Here is a 25,666-nt window from a genome sequence, read left to right as displayed (position 1 = left end):
TGCTTTCAGTAGGCATTTTCAAAAATCCCATGAGGTGCCTATGTGTATCTTTAGGTGCCTAAATACCTTTAAAATCTGGATTAAAATCTGTTCTTTCTCTGTCTCAATCCCCATCTGCAAAATGGGGGAATAGTATTTTCCGGCCTTGCAGGGGTGTTATGAGGATAAATAAATGTTTAAAGGCTGTGTGGTGTTCAGATATGATGGTAATGGGAGCTGCAAACATACCTAAGATAGATAGTATTAAGCCACTTGTTAAAGTTTACACAGCAAATCAGAGATGGACCAGGAATAGATCTCATGTCCCCCCACTTCAACCACTATATGAGTTTCTCATCTTGGGGGGGTGACTGCCCTGCCTTTGTTTTATGTGTAGGTGTAGGGGTGAGGGAACCCAGATAGCATAGAAGTGAGTGGAAATATGAAAAAGGCTGAGACTTACTGCAATAGACAAGGCTGCCTTTCACTGTCTTGCCTGAAGGGGCGCTGACAAGGCCGGTAATGTGACCTATCATCTGTGGTGTTTCACAGTCTTTCACAAGCACATAATGTAACAGTTGTCTCTCTTGTGCTTGCCTTCAATGAATCCTTGGTCTTCCAAGCTCTACCTACAGTGTCCGTTGAAGGTAATATGACAGTCTCAATCAAGTATCAGATATTGAAATAGTTAAACATGTTTCAATTTATGTTTGCAAGACTGTGGTCGCATCTGAGCTGGTATTTCCATTTTAAAGCCCATTTTTCAGGGGTTTATGACTCACCCTTGTATTTGCAAGCACAGAAGCAGCTGCGCTTTGAGAAATGTTGCTAAACCAGTTAAGCTATGTTCAGAAACATTAAAAAATAGCTTCTCTTTCAGACATTTTAACCACTTCCGCCTAAAACAAAACTCTTCATCTAGAACTGCTGATACTTTGAGATGCTCCATCTTTGGTGTAGATATTAATGGCAAACTCCCCTGTCTCCCAAAATGAATTGAGATGGCTAAGAAGTATGTGAAATGTGGGCACTGTATATACACCATAGTTTCAGTTCACAACGGGCCCAAATCCCAAAGTGCTTACTCAGTTCACACTCTGGGCTATTGATTTTAATAGGAGCTAGCTTGAGTAAACACTGAGTACAAATTAAGTGCTAGATTGTCCTCACTTGCTGGAGGGGCTCTGCAAGATTACAGAGCTATTGCCAAATTCATCAATCAAGGGAGCATGGTTCACCTTAAAAACAACACACACACCCCAAAAAAACCCCATCCAATAGGATTGGCCCCTTGATATGCATCATTTTAGCATTTAAAAAAAATCCAGATTCTGTTCTACACCCCCTCATCACCATAGTCTCTGAGTGCCTTCCAGCAGTGCATTACTAAGTGACATGACTAACATCTCTCACATGTCAGTTGGTCTTTCTGTCATCATCTCTCCAGGGGAAGAATTGTGTGTGCAGTGTAGTGTGTTTTGTTTTGGTAAGTGTAGTGTATACACACTGGGTAGGATCCCTTTTAACTAGCTTGAGACCTCTAGTGGTTCTCACTGGCTTCTAGGTTTCAGAACCCTGCAGAACAGCCATTTATTTATGTAGCTAGGCCTTGCATGTGGTATATAGATAGTAAACATGTTGTTATTTAGACTTCACTGTATGTGTGTAGTTCTTTTAATTACCTTTGTTGTGTAAAGAGCAAAAGACACAACAGTGGGATTTTTTGGAAGGGAGAGGAGAGTATTGTTGATTTTTAAAAATGATAGTCCATTAACATTTCTAATGTACTCTGGTGAAAGTGTTTGGTTTGTACACTGCTACCGGGACTGTAGCAGCTTCTTTGATTGGAGGGAATGGCCGCTGTGACTCTGAATTTCTTTTCTTCCCCATTCCCCCTCTGTTTAAAGGCTTGTCTACACTCAAAATTCTACAGTGGCACAACTATGCCACTGCAGAGCTTCAGTATAGACACTACCTATGTAGCCCTGTACTAGCTTTAGCATTTATTTTATTTAGCAGTAATGCAAGAATCCTACAGGCCTTTATCCTGTATGACATTGGCTTCAGCAGTTAGCATGAGGGCTGAGGCCTATGAACTTTGGCACAGATAATGGCCCAATGGTCACCCCTAAGTTTTGGGGAACTGGGAACAGAGTGTTTAAGGGGGAAGTTTGTCCATAACGACACCAGCCAACCACGGGAATATTAGCTAACAGCAACTTTTGGATATTTTAGGATGGGAACATCTGCAGATGTCTGATCACAAGTGTACCATGGCTACAAATTGACATTTATGATAATAAGCTGAGGTAATTAATATACTAACCAATAGGAGAAGGGCACCCTAACATTAATAGGGCGAGGAAATACAGATAAGGAAGAAGGGAGAAACCCCTACTGAATATGCATTAGACAGAGTAGTGTCAGTGTAACATATTATAAAAGTTGTATCCCAGCCTGTGTGCAGGAGGAGGGAAAGATGTAGCCCTTGGGAGATGCTAGGATGACGGCCATTGGCGATAGTGATGAGGAAGATAATGGCTAACATTTCAGGCTGTTCTGTAAGGGGTGGTGTGAGTATATGGATGTTCAGATGTACATTCTGCATTATCTCTCTCTATTTTGCTGTGATAGAGTTTTTGTGACTTTGCTAAGTGTATTAATATAACTATTACAAATACAGATAGCTTCCTAAAGTGAGTGTTGCAACCATGCACATTGGGGCTACCAACTGAACAGTAATTTTAATAATACAATCCATAGAACAGGCAACACATATGCCGACAGGAGGTGTTCTCCCATCGGGGTAGGTAATTCATCTCCCTGAGAAGTGGTAGCTAGGTTGATGGAAGAATTCTGCAGTCGACTTAGTGCTGTCTGCACAGGGACTTATGTTCTTATGACTTAAGTCATCTTAACAGCGCTGCTCAGAGATGTGGATTTTTCACACCCCTGACTGACATTGTTAAACCAACCTCATTTTCTAGTGTAGACCAGGCCTAATTCTTAATGTGAACCTGGATTGTACTGTTTCAAGTTAGAAAAATGTAACCTCTGGCCTTGACTATACTCTTTTGCCACTAGATGTCCTCATAGCTCTCACCGCAGAATAGTTATAAAACACGGAGTTGTGCCTCCAGCTACAGTTAATGCACAGGATCCTGAACTTTTCATCAGGTCATTCAGTCTTTGAAAATGTATGCTGTTACAGTGAACACATCCATTCATAGTTTAATCTTCTCTCCACACTAGTTTGATTCACAGTGGCCTTTCTTTTACACCCATGATGATGGCCTAATCATCACAAAGTAGATTGGAGAGTCAATAGAAAATCAAAGGAGTAAAACTTCGACTTTAAAACACATGATTGTAGTGTTCTGCTAATAAGAATCATGATGTTTTAATTTATATTTATGCTTGAGTTGGTGTCAGGGTTTCTCTCTTTTCCCTAAAGGTGATCTGGCACTTAGGAAAATGGTACCCAACAGGCATTATTGCTTCTTGGAGTGACTATTAGTATAGTCTTCTCAAAAACTGCCTCTATAGGGGAAGAGAATCAAGACATGGTGGGGTAAATCAAGACCATAAGCCTGTGATCAATAAGAGGGATACAGCATAGAGCCTAGGGCCCCCAAACCATAATGGGTTGTTTTCAACATTTTGAATAGTTTTACCTTTTAGAAGAGAGAGAACCAGATAAAGACAGAAAGAATCTAGATTATTATAATGCAGTTTTTTTTATTTTTTGAAACATACCAAATGTCCGCAAATGCTATGTTTACTTTTGAGATGCTTTCACATATGTGTGTGTGTGTCTCTTTCACCAACAGAAGATGGTCCAATAAAAGATATTACCTCACCCACTTTGTCTCTCTCATATAGGGTGACCAGATGAGAGACATGAAATATCGGGACGGGGGGGGGCAGCGGAGTAAAAAAAAAACAGCCGCCGGAGTATAGGAAAAATTGGTGGGGACTGAGCACCCACCGGCAGCTCCCCGTCCCGCACCAGCTCACCTCCGTCTCCCCTGGGCGGGCTGCCGCGTCCTACTTCTCTCCCCTCCCTCCCAGCGCTTGCGCCACCATACAGCTGAGTCGCGCAAGCCTGGGAGGGAGGGGGGAGGAGGATGCGGCATGCTTGGGGAAGAGGTGGGGCCAGGGTGGAGATTTGGGGAGGGATCCAATGGGGCAGGGAGGGGGCAGAGTTGGGGCGGGGCTAGGGCTGAGTTGGGGGCGGGCGGGGCGCGAGCCCCCTCTGCCTGTGCGCCAGAGTGCAAAATATCGGGACAATTCGCATCCCGACCGAACATCGGTCGGGACGCGGGACAAATAAGTAAATATCGGGACAGTCCCGATAATATCGGGACGTCTGGTCACCCTATTCTCATATTCTAGAACCAACATAGCTACAACAACACTTCACACAATATTACAGTGACAGTCATTCTGCATTAATGTATGCTGTTATTAGGTTAAATTGTGCTACACTAACTCACACAAATAGTCCCGTTGACTTAAATTAGGCTTTGACCCAGGGTTCATTTTAGGATTGTTGCACAAAGGAATGATGGTTGTCTTGATGCTAAATTATTAAGACAGGATTGGTATTTTGTATCTGAACAGCAGCTGTTAGGAGGTTGAGTGGCTGATAAGAGATGTGGGCTAGAAGCTAGGTTCCTTTTCAAGTTGGAAGAATTAACTAGGTACCTAGCTGGCTTTTACTGCATCTTCATTGTTCATATGCCTTATTCTGTAACTTTATTTTTTACACAAATATTAGATTTTTTGTCAAAGTTGCTAATGAGTCAGAATAATGAATGAATCAGGCAATCATTACTTCAATGTGATATGGCTTAGTTCTAGTAGATTTTATATTTCCACTTACCCATTTCACTTTCTAAGTTTGTATTTTTATTTTTAATCATGCAGGCAGGAAAATGAATGCAAGGATCTCAATGTATTAGATCATCCAGTCATAAAGATTACAGAGGCCCAAATGTACTTCTTCCTTTGTGAATGGAGCAGAGCTGACATAGAAGTATGTGGGCAGGAAGATAATGCCTGGGTGGAGAGCTGTGGCAATGGCACATGTTCCACCCTTGCCTATGATCACCCTTTGCATAATCACCAAATGGTGGTGGTACCATAAGCTTTGGCTAGTGGGGGTGCATCAGATCTGAAGGGGATGCATGTGGGGAACATCCATTGTATGCAGCATGCTCCCATTAGAAGAAGGCTTAAAGTCTGCAACAATTTGATGGTCAGGCTGTAGAATTAATTTTATGGAAGACATTGTAATGTACATCCATGGGGGAAGTATTGCCCAAAAGCCAGCCATGCTGCCAGAGACAGGATCATGAAGGACACATGGAAGATAGGTTTTTTGCTTCATGACTCCAGTCAGGGTCTGAGGGTTGGGACTACATTTAACAACAGATCTCTAGGCTATACAACCCCACCTACTTTCCTTTTTCTGAGGCCACTGTCCTTGGTATCTGTGGGGCTGATATGATTGAAGTATTGCAGCAGGAACCTCGCCATCCATAGTAAGTAATCTTTTCCCCCTGCAGTTTTTTCATTGGAGGGAATGATTGGTCCATAAAGATCAGTGATTTGGAATAGTCCCTGTCATTCTTGAGGGAAGTTAAATTATATGTATGTCCTGTCTATTACAATTCAGCTTGTTGTTACAGCCCTGAGCCCCATGTTTTCATTAAACAGAACCAAGTTTGACAAGGTCAATGAATTTTTTGCAGCAGAAAAAATAAAATTCAAACCGACTGAGCATTTCCTTAGACTGGAAGAGTGAACTGGCTGGGTGCCTGCTGACTCTCACAGCCAATCACTGTAACGTTACCATAAATGTAGATCTGTTCCATCTCAGAGTTGACTATCTGGCTTTGTTATTTTAACCATGTGTTATAACACTCTCATGTGTGTTCTATCAATGAATGCTGAGTTTTGTACTGATCCCTTCTGATACTGTATTATTAAGCAGTCATTTCTCATCTCTAGGTACTCTTTATAAAACGTTACTTTGGTTGCTTGATTAAAGGTACTGTAAATGCAGCTGCTTATTGTAAGCATTGAGATCTCTATATCTCTTCAGATTTTTAGCAGCATTAGCCAGTTTCAATACCTGGCCTGCTGTCCATTTTTAAAGTTTAGCTCCCATCAGTCATTCCCATGGAGGTAATAGTACTAAGGTTATGCTACACACCCGTAAAGCTTGGTACAAACATGGAACAGCTGTGAAAGCTGCACAGGAAGTGTGATGGGAGTCAAGATCCCAACCAGAGATTGTCAAGGAAAAGTTTAACTCTTTCCCTCCGACCAGAGAAAGCGCACACATGTCTGTATAGGATAGCAAGGCTGAGTCAGTCTAAAGAATTTATTAAACCTCTCCAGCATATGCCATGTTGAGTGCAGGTCTGAAGCTGTCAGTGAAACTAGGGAGAAAAGACCTGTAAAGGGGAACGGGAAATATGGCTGATGTGAGCCACATTTCAGACCTTTGCTTTGGATGTGGCTGTACCAGGCCACATCATATACCTTTCCTTTAGGCTTTGGTTAAGGGAAGCCCTATCTTTCACCCAACTAGGCACAGGGCATTCTTTTACAGTTACTTTTCTCCATACTCCATCTAAGCAGCAGAATCCTTTCTTGCTCTGTCTGACCAGCTAGTCACAAAAAAAATTAGGAAAATGTGGCATTAACTTTTTGATAAGCTTTACTAGCCTTAGGAACTTAGTGTAAAACGTAGTGTAATGTAGTGTAAAGCCGGTGTAAAATGTTTCACTATCCCTTTATTTTTAAAGAGCTATTTTAGAGCACCAAACATTTGTGAAAAGGTATTAAAATGTTTGTTGTTTTTTAATTGGTTTTGGACTTATTGGTTGATGAATCTCACAGCCCATTTGTCATCTTCCCATCTCTGGGTGCTTTACTGAAGTGAAAATAACATACCTAGAAAAAATGATGCTGAGTCTCCCCTCCAAGTTCTCCTCCTTCTTACTCTTTCTACCTACCTCATGCCTCCTGACTTTAAAAAAAAAGAATTTAACAGAGCTACTCCCTCCGTCTCTCTGTGTCAGTCTCCTGTGACATCTAACTGTCTCTTTCAGAAAGAGAACAGGATGCAGTGATCTCCGTCTGAATGTTAGCTTAGAGGTTAGCAGCATCATTCCTTCTCTAGTATCAGAGGGGTAGCCGTGTTAGTCTGTATCCACAAAAACAACAAGGAGTGGGGTGGCATCTTTAAGGTGCCACCGGACTCCTCATTAGTCCTTCTCTACTAGCCAAAGGTTAAAATTCCCACCCGGTCAGTGGCATGCATTTTAACTAGGGTTGCCATATTAGGTGTATAACAAAGAACACGGCTCTTAGACAAATAGCTGTTAACACCGGAGATAATGCTTGCATGGTTTGATGTCTAAAGCTGAACTTGGCCTGCTTTATGCCAGCTCAGATGTGCCAGCTGGTGCTTTGGGAATGGGGAGAGTGGTGTGGCTTTGCCCATATCTTGCTCTTCCTCCCTCTCCCCCCACCCCCCGCAGTACCTGCTTCCTCCTGCACACCCAGACCCAGACTCAAAGTCTGGGAAGGGCGTGTGCAATGGTGAAAGGGGGTCTTACTCCCCCATGTCACCTCTTCAGGGCACAGCCCAACGGGCGATTAAGCTCTATGTAATTATAAATAAAATGAAATTACTAGAAAATGGGAACTAATTATTTTTGCCTTGAATAACTTACCAGGGAACTATTATTATCTACCTATGGTTCTTATCACTGGAGCATCTGTTCTGGAAATGGGGGGACTGGATTTCTCTAGGGACTGATGCTGATGAGTAGGGATGCAGTGAAGTTTAGTTTTAAATAAGTATATCACTACATTCCAGCCAAAAAGATGATATTCAACTTCAGCCAAATAATTTTTCAAATACCTCTTTGAAGCCAAATATTTCAGAAGAGGCATCCTTCCCTCTCTGTGCTATGTACAGCAGTTTGGCTGCTGCATCTTACCTCTTCTTTATAGCCAGTTCTGATGATGTCTCACCAAGGCTCAAAGTGTCTGTGTTGGAGATAAGGTGGAAGAGTTAGAAGGGGATGAGTAGAATGCTGCTTTCTGGTCCCTTCTAGCAGCATCATATGCATCTCCCATTATACTTCTGACTAGTTCAATCTATTGCTTAAATTATCCTCTGTGCCAGAAGACTGAAGAATAGCTAATGTAACACTAATTTTTTAAAGAAGTCTCCAGAAGTGATCCGGGCAATTACAGATAAGTAAGCCTAACTTCAGTACCAGGCAAATTGGTGCAACTATAGTAAAGAACAGAATTATCAGACACATAGACTAACAAGATTTGTTGGGGAAGAGTCAACAAGCCTTTTGTAAAGGGAAATCATGTCTCACCAATCTATTAGAATTTTTTGAGGGAGGGGTCAACAAGCATGTGGACAATGGTGATCCAATGGATATAGTATATGTGAACTTTGAGAAAGCCTTTGACAAGGTCTTACACCAAAGACTCTTAAGCAAAGTAAGCAGTCATGGGATATGAGGGAAGGTCCTCTCCTGGATCAGTAACTGGTATTTAACAGTATTAAAAAATAGGAAACAAAGGGCAGGAATAAATGGTCAGTTTTCACAATGAAGAGAGGTAGGTAGCTCAGTCCCCTAAGAATCTATACTGGGACCTGTGCTCTTCAACATATTCATAAATGATCTGGAAAAAGGGGTAGACAGTGAGGTGGCAAAGTTTGCAGATGATGCAAAATTACTCAAAATAGTTAGGTCCAATGCTGACTGAAGAGTTATAAAGGGATCTCACAAAACTGGGTGACTGGCCAACAAAATGGCAGGTGAAATTCAATGTTGACAAGTGCAAAGTATTGCACACTGGAAAACATAAGGATTAGAGGTATGGAATGGCTTTAAAGATTAAAAAGATTGGGTCTGTTCACCTTAGAAAAGAGACGACTAAGGGGGGATATGATAAAGGTCTCTATAATTATGAATGGTGTGTAGAAAATGAATAAGGAAGTGTTATTTACCCCTCCACATAACACAAGAACCAGGGTTTACCCGATAAAATTAATAGGCAGCAGGTTTAAAACAAAAGGAAGTACTTCTTCACACAATGCATAATCAATCTGTAGAACTTGTTGCCAGGAGATATTGTGAAGGCCAAAACTATACTGGGGTTTAAAAAAACTAGATAAGTTCATGGAGGATACGTCCATCAATGGCAATTACCCAAGATGGTTAGGTACGCAATCCATAGTCCAGGTGTTCCTAATCCTCTGACTCTCAGAAGATGGGACTGGATGACAGGTAGTGGATCACTAGATAAATTTCCCTGTTCTATTCATTCCCTCTGAAGTATCTGGGACTGGCCACTGTCAGAAGACTGGATGCTGGGCTAGATGGACGATTGGTCTGACCCAGTATGGCCATTCTGACCTTCTTAGATCCTTAATTTGTCATTCATTTTCTCTATATCACCCCATGTCAGAGTCCTCCCCTGCTCATGAGGATGCTCAGGAACATCGCAGATTTGAAGTAGTCAATCAAGGGGTTCATTGCTTCATTCCTCACTTTTGTGGGAGAACCAAGATGGGGCTCTCATCCTTTAAGTATAATGACAGGTGCAGTGAAAGTCTCCTACCCCTGTAAATAGATGTTGTGGACCAGATTCTCAGCCATTCTTAGCTCTCATTGCACCACTCCAGTGGGGCTGGGATTTCACCCCTGAAATCAGTGGGAGTTTTGCCATTGCATGTGGCCAGGATTTTGCCCTAGGTGCACAAAGGAGACATAAAGCTGCTTTAAGGCAACAACTGGGGAATTCTTCTATTGTTGGGGAATTGTTCTGAGGTGCAGGGGTGGCGGGCATCCCCTGTTAGCCCTCAGTGTAGGGGCATTAAATGCTGCTATAAATTATGCAGGGGGCCAAATTTGCCCTTGGAACATCCCAGAGTTTTGGTGGTGAAAAGGTGTCCCAAAGCCACCTCTCTTGGCTGTAACCTGAGAGGCCCAGAGGTGAATCTGACCCCACTGTTTTTTGTTCTGAAGTACCTAGGTGAAGAAGAGGATCTGACAGAAAGCTCTGTACACAAGTAATTCCAGTGCAGGGCTACACCTTATTAAAATATTTTCTCATGGGGGCAAATCAACCTAAGAAGGAAAATATAGCTCTAGTAGAAACAGTAGCTTATATTGTATACTTCTTAAGCCTTAAAAAAGCCTATCACCACCACACAACTATTAGAATATTTCCTTGAATGTGATTCCTTTCCAGTGTTTTATGAGATGTCCAAACTGTTTACAATCTCAGTGGCACTGAATTACTTTAGGATGCCTATAATAAGCCTAATCTGTTTTGATTACACACTGTTCAGCAAGAGGGAAGTGTTTATACTTAAGAGCTGCTAATTGCATAATTTTCTCATTTATTAAACAATGTGTTCACCCTGTATAACACAGACTGATGAGTGCACAGCAAAGGTTTATGTTATACTTGAGAGGCTTGAGCATCTGACATCATAAATGGATTCCCAGAAACAGCTAAATTCCAGCATATAAGTAACAGCGCTAACTGTGAGGATGAAAATGAGAGATGGGCAAGGCTCTTGTAAGTACTGTGGAACCTGAATTTAAGAAACTCAAACCTGACAGGAAGTTGGTTAGGCTGCTGTGTATTGTGCCAGAGAAACTAATGGATATCTGGGGGAGTGTTTTCCTAAGCTGAATTTGCTAAATCAGAATCTTCAAAGGAAAGCTGGACTATGTCCTTATAAATACTAAGCAAGAGCAAACTGGACATGCCTACGTGTGATCACAGAAGCCATAGTCCCAAGATTTAAGGTATGTAGAAAGCCTTGGATGCATTTTATTGTAATCTATTCTCTAATTTGTAAGAACAGGAAATAATTTTTAAACAGGGAGCCTTACAACTTCCTCTCTACATATACCGGAGACCAGTGCTTAATATGTAATGAAAGGGATGCCGGGGCTCAAGCAATTTTTTTTACTTTCATAACCGATGTGCCAAGCCTAGAGGTGCTGGGGCTATGAACTGCCAAGCCTAGAGGTGTCATGGCTCAACCCTGGCAAGCCCTGTAATGAATTAAGCACTGCCTGAGACCCTCTCCAAACATTGAGACTGTCCCAGTGATGCCAGGTAATATATTTTCTCCTTATTCAAGTAGATGCATGAGAATGAGGTTCGTATTTAGTAACAGACACTACCAATCAACATAGACTATCTTTATATATAAAATTACACAGACTAATATAAGCATTTGCAATTCAGACAAATGGAGAGACTCATGTTGACCTCAGTCGGCTTTGGTTCAAGCCCTATGGGCAAATCCTGCTCCCCTTGATTTCAATGGGAGTTTTGCCAATGTCTTCAATGGAAGAAGAATTTAGCTGTAAATGGCACCAAATGAAATAATTAAGAGCTTTGCAGAATCTTTCTCCTAAGCTGAGAAAAAAATAATTGATCATCTCTCTGAAATTAGTGAGTGTAAGACTTTTCTTGTATTAGTAGATGGAAAACTGAGCAAAATGATATTATTTGGTCTAGATATATGAGAGGAAGTCTGAGCAAACAAACATCTGTGGGCATTAAAAATTCATCTTGGGGGAAGAGAAGGAACATTATTTGGCCATAAAACATGGACAAATGCTCAGAAAACCAAACCAGAAAAAGAGAGCGCAGTTCTCCTATTTCACACAGTTGGCAATATAGCATTATGTACTGTACATTTCTAATCTATCTACATTCATCAGTAAGGGCATGATTCAAAGCCTATTGCTATATGAGTTTCTCCATTGATTTCAATGGGCTTTGGATCAGGCCCATTATGAGAATCTGAAAAAGTGAGATCACAAGCGTTGTGTGTATATTGATTCTCAGACAGAGAATTTCTCTAAATCCACTATGCAGTCACAACTGATAATGGTATTTCAAACACAGACTATCAATTTGACTCCCCAGATCTTGCAAAAGAGGCTGTTGACACCAGACAGGACTGTTTGTGGAATTGAAATTGTTACTTCACTGGAAGAAGAAAGTGTGTGTGTGTGTGTATTTAAAAGAATAGGGAAAAATTATTACATAGGTCAAATCAATAAGATATATTTCAGAAGTTCTCCCTGGCCATCTCCCTAATCATTATTCATTGACAGTCTCCTGTATGTGGGACAGTAGAAACGGGCCTTGAGGGTTAATTTGGAGAGAGTGTTCCATGAATAACGGGCAGCATGGAAGAAAGCATGAAGGTACTTGTGGCAGAAGCAGGCGAACGGAGTACGGAGGCTGGTGTCACTGGGAGAGTGGAAGAGGCAACCCATTACTTTTTCATTCCTTGCTGCACTCTAGTGAATAATACAAGCTCTGAGCTTGTATGTTTCTCTGCACATTCTTATCAACAACCAAAATAATTTTGGGCAGGGTAAGGATGAGGGGTCTTTTTACCACATATTCGAGCTTCGAAGAGGCCATATGTCATGGCCAGCATCCTAATGAGAGGACCAGGGCCGGCTCCAGGCACCAGCCCAGCAAGCAGGTACTTGGGGCAGCCAATGTGAAGGGGCGGCACGTCGGGCTGTTTGGTGGCAATTCGGCGGCGAGTCCCTCTCGGAGGGAAACACCTGCCGCCAAATTCCTGCCGAAGAAGAAAGCAGCGCGGTGGAGCTGCCGCCGGAGTGCCGCTGATCACAATTGCGATCGCTGCTTTTGCTTTTTTTTTCCCGCCACTTGGGGCAGCAAAAATCATGGAGCCAGTCCTGGAGAGCACTCCCTTCTGCACTAGACAGTGGCTGGCAGTGGCAAGGTCACGGTTATGCAACACAAAGCAATTGCTTCCCCTCAGCGCAGTGGTTCAACCACATCAAAAAATTGGGAAATCAGGAGTGAGAATGTTAGTCTAATAGTTGCACTGGGGAGGGGCATACAGAGGACAGTAAAGAATTGCAGTAGGAATATGTTTCCCTTGTCATCTCCAGCAGCGGTACCTATGCTTCAAGAGTTTTGTGCCCTGCTGGTGGAACCCTCCAAGCCCAAACAGCTAGAGAAGGGGACTGGAAATTGGTCTTCTGTATGGGAATGCCCACGTATACACTGTAAATTCTGTTGAGGGGGACTGTCTGACTCGGCAGTTTTTACTGTCCAATTTACATATGTAAATAAGGCATATATAGTACCAGGGAGATCAGAAGGCAAGGTTTCACTCTTCCGCTTTCATAAAGGAACATGATGACCTGCAGAAGGACTCTTCTTTCACTTCTGCATTTAAACAAGGAGACCAGAATGAGGTGAATATTGTAACCATGACTCTCAAAGAGGAAACAGAAGTTAGAGCTCTTTTGAAATGCAAAAAGCTGCTGGAACCCCAATGCCAAGAGTTTCTGAAACCCAGAATAAGGCTATATAAAAACAGTAGAAATAAACGTTGGGCAATTCCCATACACTCACCCATGTATTATTATCAATCAAACAACAAATTGACAGTTGGCACAAGTGTAGGCATCATTAGAGCTGCTAAATCATTGATAGTGACCACCTAGAACAGTACAGTAAGTGAAGCAGTTCTGTAAAAACATATATATATATATAATATAATAAATTTAAATGGTCAAAGTTATGATTTATAAACAAACTTTTCTTCTTTGAAATTTCCATTACACTGAAATTGAAATTCAATTGAAAATTGAAATTAATCTTCAGTGGGTCTGAAAATTTCCCCACCTTCAACTCTTGCCTAAAATTTGATAAACAAAAACTTTACTTCAAATGCCACCAACCAATAAATCTCAAGCAGTGAAGGGTTTAATACTGGTCATAGTGAGGTCATGTGGGTATGTATATCATTTTTAAAAATATTTTAAAAAATGTTCTCTAAGGACCGTTTTCCACAGCTGAATGACTTAGATAGGGAACTGTAATAGCTTGAAATAAGCACCAGGTTAATGCAGCTGTGCACAGAAGTAGGCATATTGCACCTATATACATGCATCTTTGATTGACTCTGCTTTATAATGGAAAAATGAGTGGAGAGTGAATGGCTCTGGAGTTGCTGATGCCTACTTGTAAATGTTAAATGGATATCAGATGGGAAGACTTCATGTCCAGGCAAATACAAACAAATGAAAACTTTGCAAAATCAGTCCTGATCGAATGGGCCTGATTATATTCTCACACTAGTGTGAATCAGGAGGGACTTAATTTAAGTTAATGGAATTATACTAAGGTAACATCAGTGTAAGTGAGAGTGTATAAATTGGAGCGGAAAAGAACTATTCACTCATTTCAGCTGTGAATATGCCTCTTGGATTTTGCACTAGGAGGATCTTTATTAGAGAGATCACAGAGCAATATGCTCTGGCAGTAAGGTGGAAGGTCAGAAGTGAATTAATAAACTAGAGTCTCCTTCATCCCCCTACATGGCATGGTGCAGAGGGGAATAAATATTTCCTTAAAGCTCCAAGAGCTGCAAGGAGGAAGCAGAGCCACCAGGCATTGGTTTAGATTTTCAAAAGTAACATGGTTTGAGGGGTGCCTCAGCTTTTGAGTGCCCAACATGAGACACCTCAAAGAGGCCTGACTTTAGAAAGGGTCAAGAACTTGCCATCTGAAAACCAGGACCCTTTAAAATGTCTCAAGTTGGGTGCCAAAATGGGGAGGCACCCAAAATCACTAGTCACTTTTGAGAATATAGGCCACAGTATCTCTCCCATTGCCCTCCTCCCAGTGCAAAGAGCCTCGTGAGGCTACTGCATGAGCCTGGAGGCTATTCAAACTTGTGTGAGTTGATTGCAGCTCCAACAGAGCCACTCCACCAATCAAAACTGCACTCTGGCCTCACCCATTCCTGCCCCAAAATGCTCCTGATACCGAGGCAGGGCTGGCATAGTGCTGGCTACATGGAACCTACAGCTATTGAGGAGTCTCCTACAATGAGAGAATCCTCAAGTGCTGTCTTAAGGTAACCGTTAAGTCCCCTTCAGGCAGCTGCAGCAGTGCAAAAGGCACTTACAAGGGACTGAGGATCTGGCCCAAAATATTTAGCTAGTATGCAGTACTGAACAGCCAATAATAGTTTATGGAAAATCCTAAGCAAGAAAGAAAGTCTGTTCCTCCCCCACTCCTATCCCATGTTCTGGACTTGCTTGAGCTCTTTGGGAAGCAGTCAGTGCCTCCTTAGAGAGGCCAGTGTCAGTCTGAGAACAATGTATTAGCAAGTCTGTCTACCTGACAGTTTATACTGGGTCTGACATTTCACAAATACATCAAACTGTATGACAGCTGCAGTAACTGAAGTTGTTAAAAGATCATTCTACTCCCTAAAGTTCTGTTTCTCTCTTTACTGAGAAGTGGAGAGAAATGCTTGAAGCCTATCAGTGAGATACAGGAAAGCACCTGCAGATAGATGAACCAAAACATTTAGAGGTTCTGCTATTGCTAGCAATATGAAAGAAATCCCTAAATCAAAGGGAGTCAGAGACATTTTTAGCTGAGCCTTATTCCTGAGCAGCCAATTAAAACTAAGCAGGAAGATCTTTACAGAAACTAAGAAGTTGCCTTCCCTTATAAAGTAAAGGCATGTAAGTATTTTGTCTACTATGTGTAGAGGGGTTACTTTATTCACGGTTTTCTACAGAAGTCAGGATAACATTGCAGTTTCAGGCCTCCTTTACCAAAAAAGTATGACATCTACTAGTTAGTCCACAGAGTTCTGAAACAGTATTCTTTAGGGCAGAACTGTACTAGCAGCCCAGTTCCCAGGCATATAAGCTGTACAGTTACTGCTAGCATGGATTCCCAAGCACACTTTCTGTAAGTGTCACATCTCAAAATTCACATGATAAATTAAGTCAATACCTTTAAAAAAATAAAAGGAATCGGTAATTAACTTTGCCATGGATGTCTTGAAAAATACTTGAAGACCGTGAACCAGATCCTCAGTGCACCAGAGCTTTGCTTGGTCCCATTGAGAAGAGATGAAAGGGGAGCAGGAAGAAGGGACAAGAGTGGCTTTAAGCCCCGAGTCTCATCATGCCCTTTCTCCTGACCATGCTTCTGCCATGCCATCTATGCTGAGAACTGCAATGGGGAATGGTATGGGCAAAAATGCAGGGTTTTGAACACGCTCACACACCTTTGCGCACACACTGTTCACGTGGAGTTCTAGAGGCAGATTTAGAAATTTGGCCCCTCACATGCTGTATTTAGATTCTGGTTCTCAATAGCCTCGTTCTTCTTTGCTATTCTGCTCTGTTCTATTTGGGGCCTCCTACTTGTCTGGCATCAAATAATAATAATAATAAAAATACTAAGTCGCCAAGATAGAGTCCACTTGACTAGGCTGTTTTTTCTCCCATGCTCAGAGTATGTCTCCAATGTCCCTGTGACAACAATTCACGGTGAGATCCCCGAAAAGGATAAATATCCAAGATCTACTCTACGTTTCCTCTTCCTCAAGCTAGAGTGATGTTATTTCCTTGCTTCCCTGGCACCTAGCTGAAGCAGGGATGTTGATGAGAGTGAGCTGTTTGAGCCTCAGTCTGGATACAACAGTCATGTTACTGATTGGCCATGAGAGCAACTAGAGGATTTGGCAAGGATTTGGAACTGCTTTCTATTGGTAGAGTATGTTCATCCTAGGAGGTTCACTACTTTTGGCTACTTTGGGACCTGGTCTGATCTTGGATTCCCAGATAGCAGTGATAGCTTGCAACATGTTTTAAAACCTGCTGTTACCTAACCGGTGACAAGCTTTCTTTAGTGCAGGACTCCCCCCAGCCATTAATATCTGACACCTCCAGATTGGACTCTTCCAATGCATTCCGTTTGTGACTAGTCTTGAAGACCACATGGAAGCATCAGGTGGCATAGGGACTCGCCTGCTTAGTGGACAGGATCAGCACGAACAAGTTACATCTGTCATTGCATGCATTGCACTGACTTTACTGCTCCCTGATCCAATTCAATGCGTAAAGCCACATGTATACACTGGGATTTGGTTACCTTCAAAATTTCCTCCCTCTCTCTATACACCATTGCCACAGCTAAGATCAATTGTAATGCTGTGGCTGATGGTCCTTAGTTGGGCATAGTTGAAGATGCCAATGGAGTTACTCTGATGTAAAACTGGTGTGTATTAAAATCAGGCCCAGCTATCTTCAGGGGCAGGTCCTGGGATGTGAAACTCTCATGCCCTTTGATTTGAACATACTAATTTATAGACAATCCTACAAGATACATCATTTTGGTCAACCATTTATTTGACTATTATTCTTTCCTGGAGAAGATTTTATTTTTTTGATGGTGACAAGCTGGAGCAATACAAGGAAAAGTCTATTTATATTGACTGTTGTGGGAAGTTCACATTGTTGGGTTTTTTTATTTTATACCACATGCCCAGACACCCTTGTGATGGGTAAATGGAAATCATTACATAAATAATTCTGTAGCCCATGCTCCATAATTTCCGTTAGTTTCCTTCTCTGACCTTCAAAAGAAAATAAATTCCTTAAAAGTTCCTTTTGGTCCTCTATCGATAATTCTTTCCATCTACTACCAATACTACTTGCCTAATACTTAAGTCTAGACTGAGCAAGAGAGTATGGCAAAACAACAAACTGACAGAACACACAAAGATCTGTGTGCATGTGTTATCAGCACACTTTTATATGAGAGTGAGACATGGACCTTATACGCTCATCAGGAAAAGAGGCTCGACAGCTTTCATATGCGTTGTCTTTGTCAAAACTTTGGAATCTCCTGGAGTGAGAGTCACCAACAGTGAGGTGCTCAAGCATGCCAGATACCCAACACTCCTCAAACAGAGACACCTCTGCTGGCTTGGGCATGTGTGCCAAATGAATGATGGGCGCATCCCAAAGGCCATCCTCTATGGCAAATTGGCATCTGGAAAAAAGACCCATAGGATGCCCAAAATTGTGTCTCAAGAATGTGTGAAGCGAGACCTCAAATAAATGGACATGGATGTGGACAACTGGGAAGATCACACTCAAGACCGCAGCCTTTGGAAACGGGCTTAACAAAGGTCTTCGGAGTTACAAGAGGATGCCGTCCAACTTAGCAGAGGAGAAAAGAGCTTGTAGAAGGCAGAGCCCAAAGGCTCGAAACGTCACCTTTAAATGTGACAGATGCTGCAAAGATTGTCCCTCTCAAGTGGGTCTCTTCAGCCACATACACAGCTGCCATAAAACCAATCCAGTAAATTCTTTACCTCTCAGGGGCACATACCCATGGCCTCTCGAGACTGAAGGATGCCAACTAATCCTTAAATCTTTCCACTGGGAAAACTCCCATTCAAATCTTATGGGAGTTTTCTTGCATTAGGGCTACAGGATTAGACACCAAACATTTTGTGGGCATGTGCACACAGCCACACGCATCCGGTTAAGAAAAGGCTCATAAAGCAGTGATCTCATCTCATCTCATTGGGGCAGTTTGATTTTCATAATGGCTCAGTGATGCAAATGTTAGAGAATGTGGTTTTTGGTCTCTGTTTTTTACTACAAGCCTAATGGCAAAACAGTGTTATCCCATGAAAGAGCTTTGCTACTAGAGTCTGCCTCTGTAGAGAACAGCTGGCTACAGCTGTAAAATCCTGGGAATAACTTTTCAATATGTAAGTAGAAACCCTCATTTTGATCACTAAATATAGCTGTGGAGTTAGCTGTGGGCTCATAATGCAGCAAACTATATCTGAAAACATGTCTGAGATATAAATTTAATGGACCAAGTTTGTCCAGTGAGTAACACAAGGGAAGAATTGGGCCTGGAATTTCCAGTGATTTAAAACTCAATTATGGGAAGTAAAAGAATTCCAGCCCATCAACAATGTCTGTCTACAAGGGATTGTTCTTACAGTGCAGCTTTACAATCAGTACAGAATTAAAGCATTTCTACTGTGCCTTTACATAACTATGTGCCCCAGAGAGCCAAATGAGAATGCCCTTCAGAACTCCTATTCCCATTAGCGCTATTGATCTACTGGAGTCATCTATTTATATGCCACTTTCAACAGCATTTGTGGCAAAGTACAGCAACTCGTGTGTTTTCCACAATCATTTTTATTGCTTTTGCCAAATAATCTTTAGCTAATGTGAACATGAAGGCAGGGGTTTTTTAGAAACCCCCTTTCTATAACTGGCTGCTGTCTCCTTAGCTTTTTATGCTACTTTGTATTTTGCAGATGAATCTCTCTGCCACTGGTACAGTATCTCAGTGCATTTTAGCAGTTATCCTGAAGTTTTACTGTGTTTATCTTACACAGCTGAATTCTCCTCCTGTTTCAGGAGTAGTGCAGTGGAATGCAGTGGAAAAGACCCGTGGCCACCCAGATCAGAGGTTTTTGTGCTGAGGTCCCTATATGGTTCTGCTAGACTGAGAGATGGATTTGAAGTTTGTCTCTGCTCCTTGTTTGGGAAGCTAGTGGGAGGGGAACAGGCCAAGGGTCTATATAACCAGCAGTTTTCAGCTTCACAGTGTACCGTCCCAGAGCAGCTATCCACAGCCAAGCACTCTCAGGGTAAGTGGCACTGAACCAACAGTTTGACAGATTTCAGGAGGACTTTTATTAACAAAGAAAAAGCAGAAAGTGTTCAGGAGGATGTATTATTCTTCTGTAACTTGTCATGTATTTCATATTAAAATTGCACTGATAAACATTCCAATCATTTTATATTTTATTGCCTTTTTATTTAAGATATTTTACAGTCTTGGAAAAAGTTTAGTTCTACCAAGTCATTTCACCTGTCTCATCAGCAGTAAAATAATATTAAGAGGTATATTTAAAATATTTACATGATTGGAATTGTGACAGAGTTCCTATTTAAACACACTGGGCCAAATTCACCCCTGGTATATCTGCTTTGGATTCAATGGATTAAATTGGCCCACTGGATCTAGCTGTAGGATGGGATTCAGTTTACGGTTTCTCATGGATGTGTCTTAGTGCTGTAGACTTCCTGTACATTGGCATGCTGGGTTAGAAAAGATTATTGGAAACATGCTTTTAAATTAGCTAAATATGTGAAAGATGGTGATATTGGTGTCTAGCATGATATGATGATGGTGATGTCTATTTACACAGAAAACTACTCATAGTGTAAAACACCAAGCATTCTATATAAGGAATGGATTACAGATAGAATGTTTCTTATGAGTTTGAAATCTTTTATCAGTCTTGTGTGGGAGGGTTCTGGGATCAGTTTTCTCTCTCTCTCTGAACAGAAAGCATGCAGCAACAAGGTGGGTAGCAACTAAATCCATGCTTTAATCACCTGAGATGTATAGTGCATATTTACCTTTTCCAGAATGTTGTGTTGATTGCTACTGTAGAATGTTACTGCTGCACTCCATGGCAGTCCTGAGCTGTAAATCAGTGTTTGGCAGCAGAGAGTCCTGCCTGAAATCATTCAGCTTTGATTTCTTCAACTTTGGTGCTTTATTACTAAATATGGTTTTCATTTAGAGTCCACTAAGCTCAGAAATGTAGCATTTCCTTCTCCCTTCCCCCAAGTGATTTTTGGCACAGTACTAGTTTGCATTGGTTTGAGCAAACCCCTGACCTCGAACTCTGTTCCAAAAGCAGACTTTTGAGAGTCTATTTCCTAATTAGGAAATGATTTGTTCCAAACTGGGCTGTTCATGCATGGTAGATAAGTCGTACTCCATTAAGTGAATGCTTAAACATAAATAGCTCTTGCCCCTAAGAAATGGACAATTGTGTACAACTATAAAACTCCTCCTTTTTTCCCCAATACATAAAACCTAGAACATTTCAAGTTAGCATTTATGTATCAACTTTTCTTCTGGCAGCCAGCATCTATTCAGCATACAGTATCTGAACTGGGCAGTGTCTCCTGGATTCCTTTTCTGCACAGTAGCAGCACAAATCGCATTTTGGGAGAATTTTCCATTTTTCACTCTTTAGTCTGTTCTGCTATTGAGGGCCAACCAACATAGACTCAACTTCACCTCAGCAATGCATCACTTCAACCTGACTCCCACCCTTTCCTACATTTCTAACACCCCCGTTTCGGAATTTCTTAATGAGTGTGTGCAGTCAGCTGTGTCTCTTTTCGTCCTTGTCTCACTTAGCCCTCAACACATTTTTGAAACATTTAATTCCACATGTAGGCCTTTGCAAGCCAAACAGTGGGTCCAGAGCTATTCAGAGGATTCTCCCTAACAATATGAATTGCTGACAAACGTGTCTCTGCAGCTCTGCACAATACTTGTTTCTCTCATTGATTTCATTCAAAATACTTCAAAGCATTTTATGTGTCACTTTCCTTTCAACATCATTTTAGAAAGGGAACTAATTTCAGTGGTATTTACTCCATCTGGGAACCATGGCAAAATAAACATGGATAGTAGCAGAGAGTGATCTTTTAGACAACTTTGAAATGAAACTGCAGTGTGTTTTGTGGCTGTTTTAGATGAAGATGCTGTCTATGATTTCCAACTTTAATTTCAAGGAAGGACATCTTCGCTGGAGCACTAGAATACTGTTAGGAAAGGGGTTTGATTAGCATAATCACTTTCTCTTTTTAAACAAACAATTGTGTGTATGAAATGAGTTGTCCATCTTAGCCCTGTTTCTAGTCTCCACAACAAAAATGCCACTATTATAATGGTTCCCATCTGACAACATTGTTGGCAAACTCAAAGAAGCCCATGGCAAGTTAGCCTCTCACCCTTAGAAGTGTTCATCCACGGCAGGGGTTTGGCCTGGCGATGTGTAGCACTGGGAAACTTGCACTGCCCCTTCCTATAATGTACCTTTTATCTCTAGAGCTGTCAGTCAAGCACCTTTTTTGAACACTGAATGTATACACTAAAATATAAATATATGTACCATCCTCAAGCCATTAAAACTCCATCTCTCCTAGATCAGACTTCCTGTCCTTCAGGGGGAATTCCACTGAATAACATTGAATTCCTGGGGGTTGTTTTGTTTTTGTTTTAAACACCTCCCCTTCCTGCAGGGCAAGTGGAATATGAGGCTCCTGCACTCTGAGATTAACACTCTCTTTTGAATCCTTACATTGTCTATTAATAACGTTCTTGTTTCTACTGGATGTCATGCATATCCTGACTGTGGCAGGTCCACTTCATGCAGCAGCCCCTGCATTTTGCCTGCAGAATTGTTCCATTGTCTGTGTGTTGTTTTTGTAGGGCTCTTTTTGTCCGAAAGGCCTGCGGACGTTGACATAGAAGATGTGTGAGGAAGAGGACAGCACTGCCCTGGTTTGTGACAATGGATCAGGACTTTGTAAGGCTGGCTTTGCTGGGGATGATGCTCCAAGAGCAGTTTTCCCTTCCATTGTGGGTCGTCCCAGGCACCAGGTGAATAATCAGTTCAATTATTCAAGCACAGCATGGGGGTAAAACAGAATGTATTAGAGATAGTACTGACTCAGCTCCTTAGATATCAACACCATTTCCTGGAGCACCCAGCTCTTCCCTGAAAGTACTCACCAGCCCCAGTCCTGATTAGTTTGATCTGGTGAGACCACAGAGCCAGGTGTTTTAGTTGCAAGTCATTAATTTGTATGATATTTCCAGATAAAATAAGACCATGCAGGCCCTGCAGGTGTACATGCCTGAGTTAGCTCTGATCAGTTGTCTGGCGGAGAAGTCCTTTTCCCGAAAGTTTTCAATATCTCCTTCTTTTTCCCTTGGCTCTGGATCACCCTGTCACTGGGCCCACCGTCTTCTCTGCTTTCCTGTGGTTAAAAAAAATTAGCTGTTTGTACAAATGTTGACCACTCTAAAAGCTGTTTGAAAACACAGCCAAAAACAAAAAAACAGTTAAAACAAAATGTCCAAAAAATGTTGCCATTTTTTTCACTGAAATTTAAAAACTTCTGATTTTTTTTTTCACCCAGCTTTCCTAGTAACCTTGTTCTGCTTTCTTTACTTGCCAGAAAGAATTTCATAAGCTTGGAGGCGGGGGATAGGGGTGATTAGTTCCCAGATAAGTATTTTACAACATAACATATGACAGGCTGTATCGTGTGTGCTAAGGCATTTTTCATCTGAATGCTATAGAATTTACACAGCTTAGGAGCCACATCCTTAGCAGAACAAGCTAGGGCAAGCGGCAAGCAGTTCCTGTGGTGCTGAGGCACCTAGCTCACACCCTGCTGGGATGGCTGCTGGGACTGGGGGCTTTAGGATCTGCTCCAATCAAGGATCCCTGTGCAATGGGAATCCTCCGGTGGTAAATTAGCTTTAGGGTAATTTAGGACTAGGGACCTGAACCACAGCCCACTGAAGACAATTGTGAGGCTCCCATTGATTTCAGGAGGCTTTGGATCAGGTCCTAGTACTGTAACACTGTAAGGAGAGTAAAGCTTCCCTAATGTAGCCCATGATCTGACCTTGTAGCTGAAAGTGTTCACTCTCTTCCTGGTCTGCTTTCGTAACTATGAAAGAAGCTAACAGCATGGCATTTGAATTACATCTGTTCTGTGTCCGAGACAGATTAGCTAGAGTAAAACAAAGTGGCAGCTACTACCCATTTTGAATCTTTTTATGCTTATTATACTGGACAATTCATTGCATGTGCTGTTGGGTACCTTGTAATGGTTTAAGTGCCCGGTCTCATGGAGAGGATGGCCGAGACGCTCCAAAGCGAAGTGCCTGAGACTTCCACAGCATGAGCAAGAGGATGCTGCTGTGCCATCAGAGGCTCCCCCACCCCCGGGGCAAGTTTACAAAGAATTCCTTTTTTCCATTTCCTTTTCTTTTCTAAAGCGAGGCTGCATAGCGACCATGCAAATAGCGGTTGGCACTGTAAGCTCTTTGTGAAAGGGACCCGATATACCTCTACGTTTGTACAGCACTTAGAACAACAGGGCCCAGATCCTGCTTGAGACCTCTGGGCACAAGCATACTGCAAATAATAAATAGTAATTCAAATGCCATTTTCTATAGCCAGTGTACTGATGATATTCATTGCTCAAAAACAGATTAGTCATAATGAAAATAAGTGCTTGCATGCAATTGAATGCAGCTATTTAGAATCATCCACATCCTGGATCAGCTCTCAGACTGTCTCACGGAGCTACAGACATCATAGATCACAAGATCAAAGTAATCAGTCTTCAAGATAGATCAGTCTGAAAAACAGAAGGGTTGGAGTATGTAATTATCAGGCTCTGACAAGAACACAATATAGTTAAGGCAGCCAACTGTGTTTACATTTTCAAAATTGCCAACATTTTTAATAGCTAGTGATAGCTGTTCTTCCACTCTGGAAAATACAGACAGGCCCTTGGGTAAATTTGAAAAATATAGTGTTCATTATTTACCACTAAATGGCACTATTCAGAGTTTTTTCCCTCTAGATTTGTATTTGGTTGAGTGATAGTTTCTTCCATGACTACTACTTATGGATTGAATTATTATTTAAAAGCCCATCTTTAATTTCTCTACATTGTATTGATGATTTTTATATTAGGCTTGTGTTGCTTACTCTACATACTTAATTATAATAAGAACATGAACTCCAGAGCTTTATAATATTGTAAGTAAACTAACAATGTAATTTTTGTATTAAAGATAAAAGTAATACTCCCAAGATTAGTAGTCAATGAATGTTTTGTAAACTTGCTAGCAGTTAAAATTGCATATGTTCATTTCACAGTTAGTATTCTGATTGCTTCTTAGCACCTTTCACTGTGATAGTCACATTCTTTATGTAATTTATTAGGGCGTGATGGTGGGTATGGGTCAAAAAGACAGCTACGTAGGGGATGAAGCTCAAAGCAAGAGAGGTATCCTGACCTTGAAATACCCCATAGAACATGGTATCATCACAAACTGGGATGACATGGAGAAGGTATTTAAACATTTTGTTTACTTATGTCACCAATAGACATAATTACTTGGGTGCAATAGCAAAAGATTACAAAGTAATTTGAAGGTCGAAGTGTCATGTTATCCAGTAGTATTGTATTTTATTTATGAATATTGGAGCTGATCTAGTAATAATTAACATCTATGCAGCACCCCAGAGCTAATCAGTGTTAGTTATTATTTTACTCTCCAAGATGATGTGTACACCTAGCTAGTTACTGTAAGGTATGTGAATATTATACCCATTTTGTAGATGGAGAAGCTGAGTCAGAGAGGTTGACTTGGGTAAGGCCACGTGTGTCCCGATCCTGCAAAGCATTTAAACTCACCCATGACTTTGAAGTCCGTGGGACTACTCATGTGAGCAATGTTATGCATATGCTTAGCAGGACCGGGGCCCTAAGGAGTCAATTGCAGAGCCACCATTCAAATCCAAGACTTAGTGCCTCTAGAACCAGGTCTGTTGCCACAGACTGTTGAAACTTATCTATAAGATGTTGATGATGTAGCTATTTAAAGTAGTTCTACAGAACTAGAGCAGTTTGGAACTGTGCAAGCAGTACAACACATCACAAAAGTGCTCTGGCCTAGACAGAAGTTTTCCTATTGGCTTTAACAGCAGAAGGATCAGCGCTTTAGCAAGATAATGACACTTCCCCAGTCCAAAGGCCCTAAGTGTAAACTGATCTGTGATCACCAATGTTTTGAAAACAATTTATATTGTATATAATATCCGATATAACGCAACCTGATATAACACGAATTCGGATAT

General features: G+C 41.5%; 1 protein-coding gene across 4 annotated transcripts in view; it reads left to right on the top strand.

Moving 5' to 3' along the window:
• Window positions 1-25,666, top strand: part of ACTA2 (actin alpha 2, smooth muscle) — a 36,323-nt gene that overhangs the window by 1,198 nt on the left and 9,459 nt on the right. The window contains exons 1-3 of one of the 4 annotated variants that reach the window (XM_065552050.1): window positions 10,589-10,847; window positions 22,207-22,377; window positions 22,959-24,877. In XM_065552050.1, the coding sequence (XP_065408122.1) occupies window positions 24,755-24,877 (123 nt within the window). In that variant the 5' untranslated portion in view covers window positions 10,589-10,847; window positions 22,207-22,377; window positions 22,959-24,754. Of the gene's footprint in view, window positions 1-10,588; window positions 10,848-19,416; window positions 19,553-22,206; window positions 22,378-22,958; window positions 24,878-25,666 lie in introns of those variants that run through there. The other 3 variants (XM_005292510.4, XM_065552049.1, XM_065552048.1) reach the window with 3 other exon arrangements.

Source organism: Chrysemys picta, chromosome 7, assembly GCF_011386835.1.
Source record: "Chrysemys picta bellii isolate R12L10 chromosome 7, ASM1138683v2, whole genome shotgun sequence".
NCBI lineage: Eukaryota > Metazoa > Chordata > Testudines > Emydidae > Chrysemys > Chrysemys picta.
This window is presented reverse-complemented; position numbering and strand designations above follow the sequence as displayed.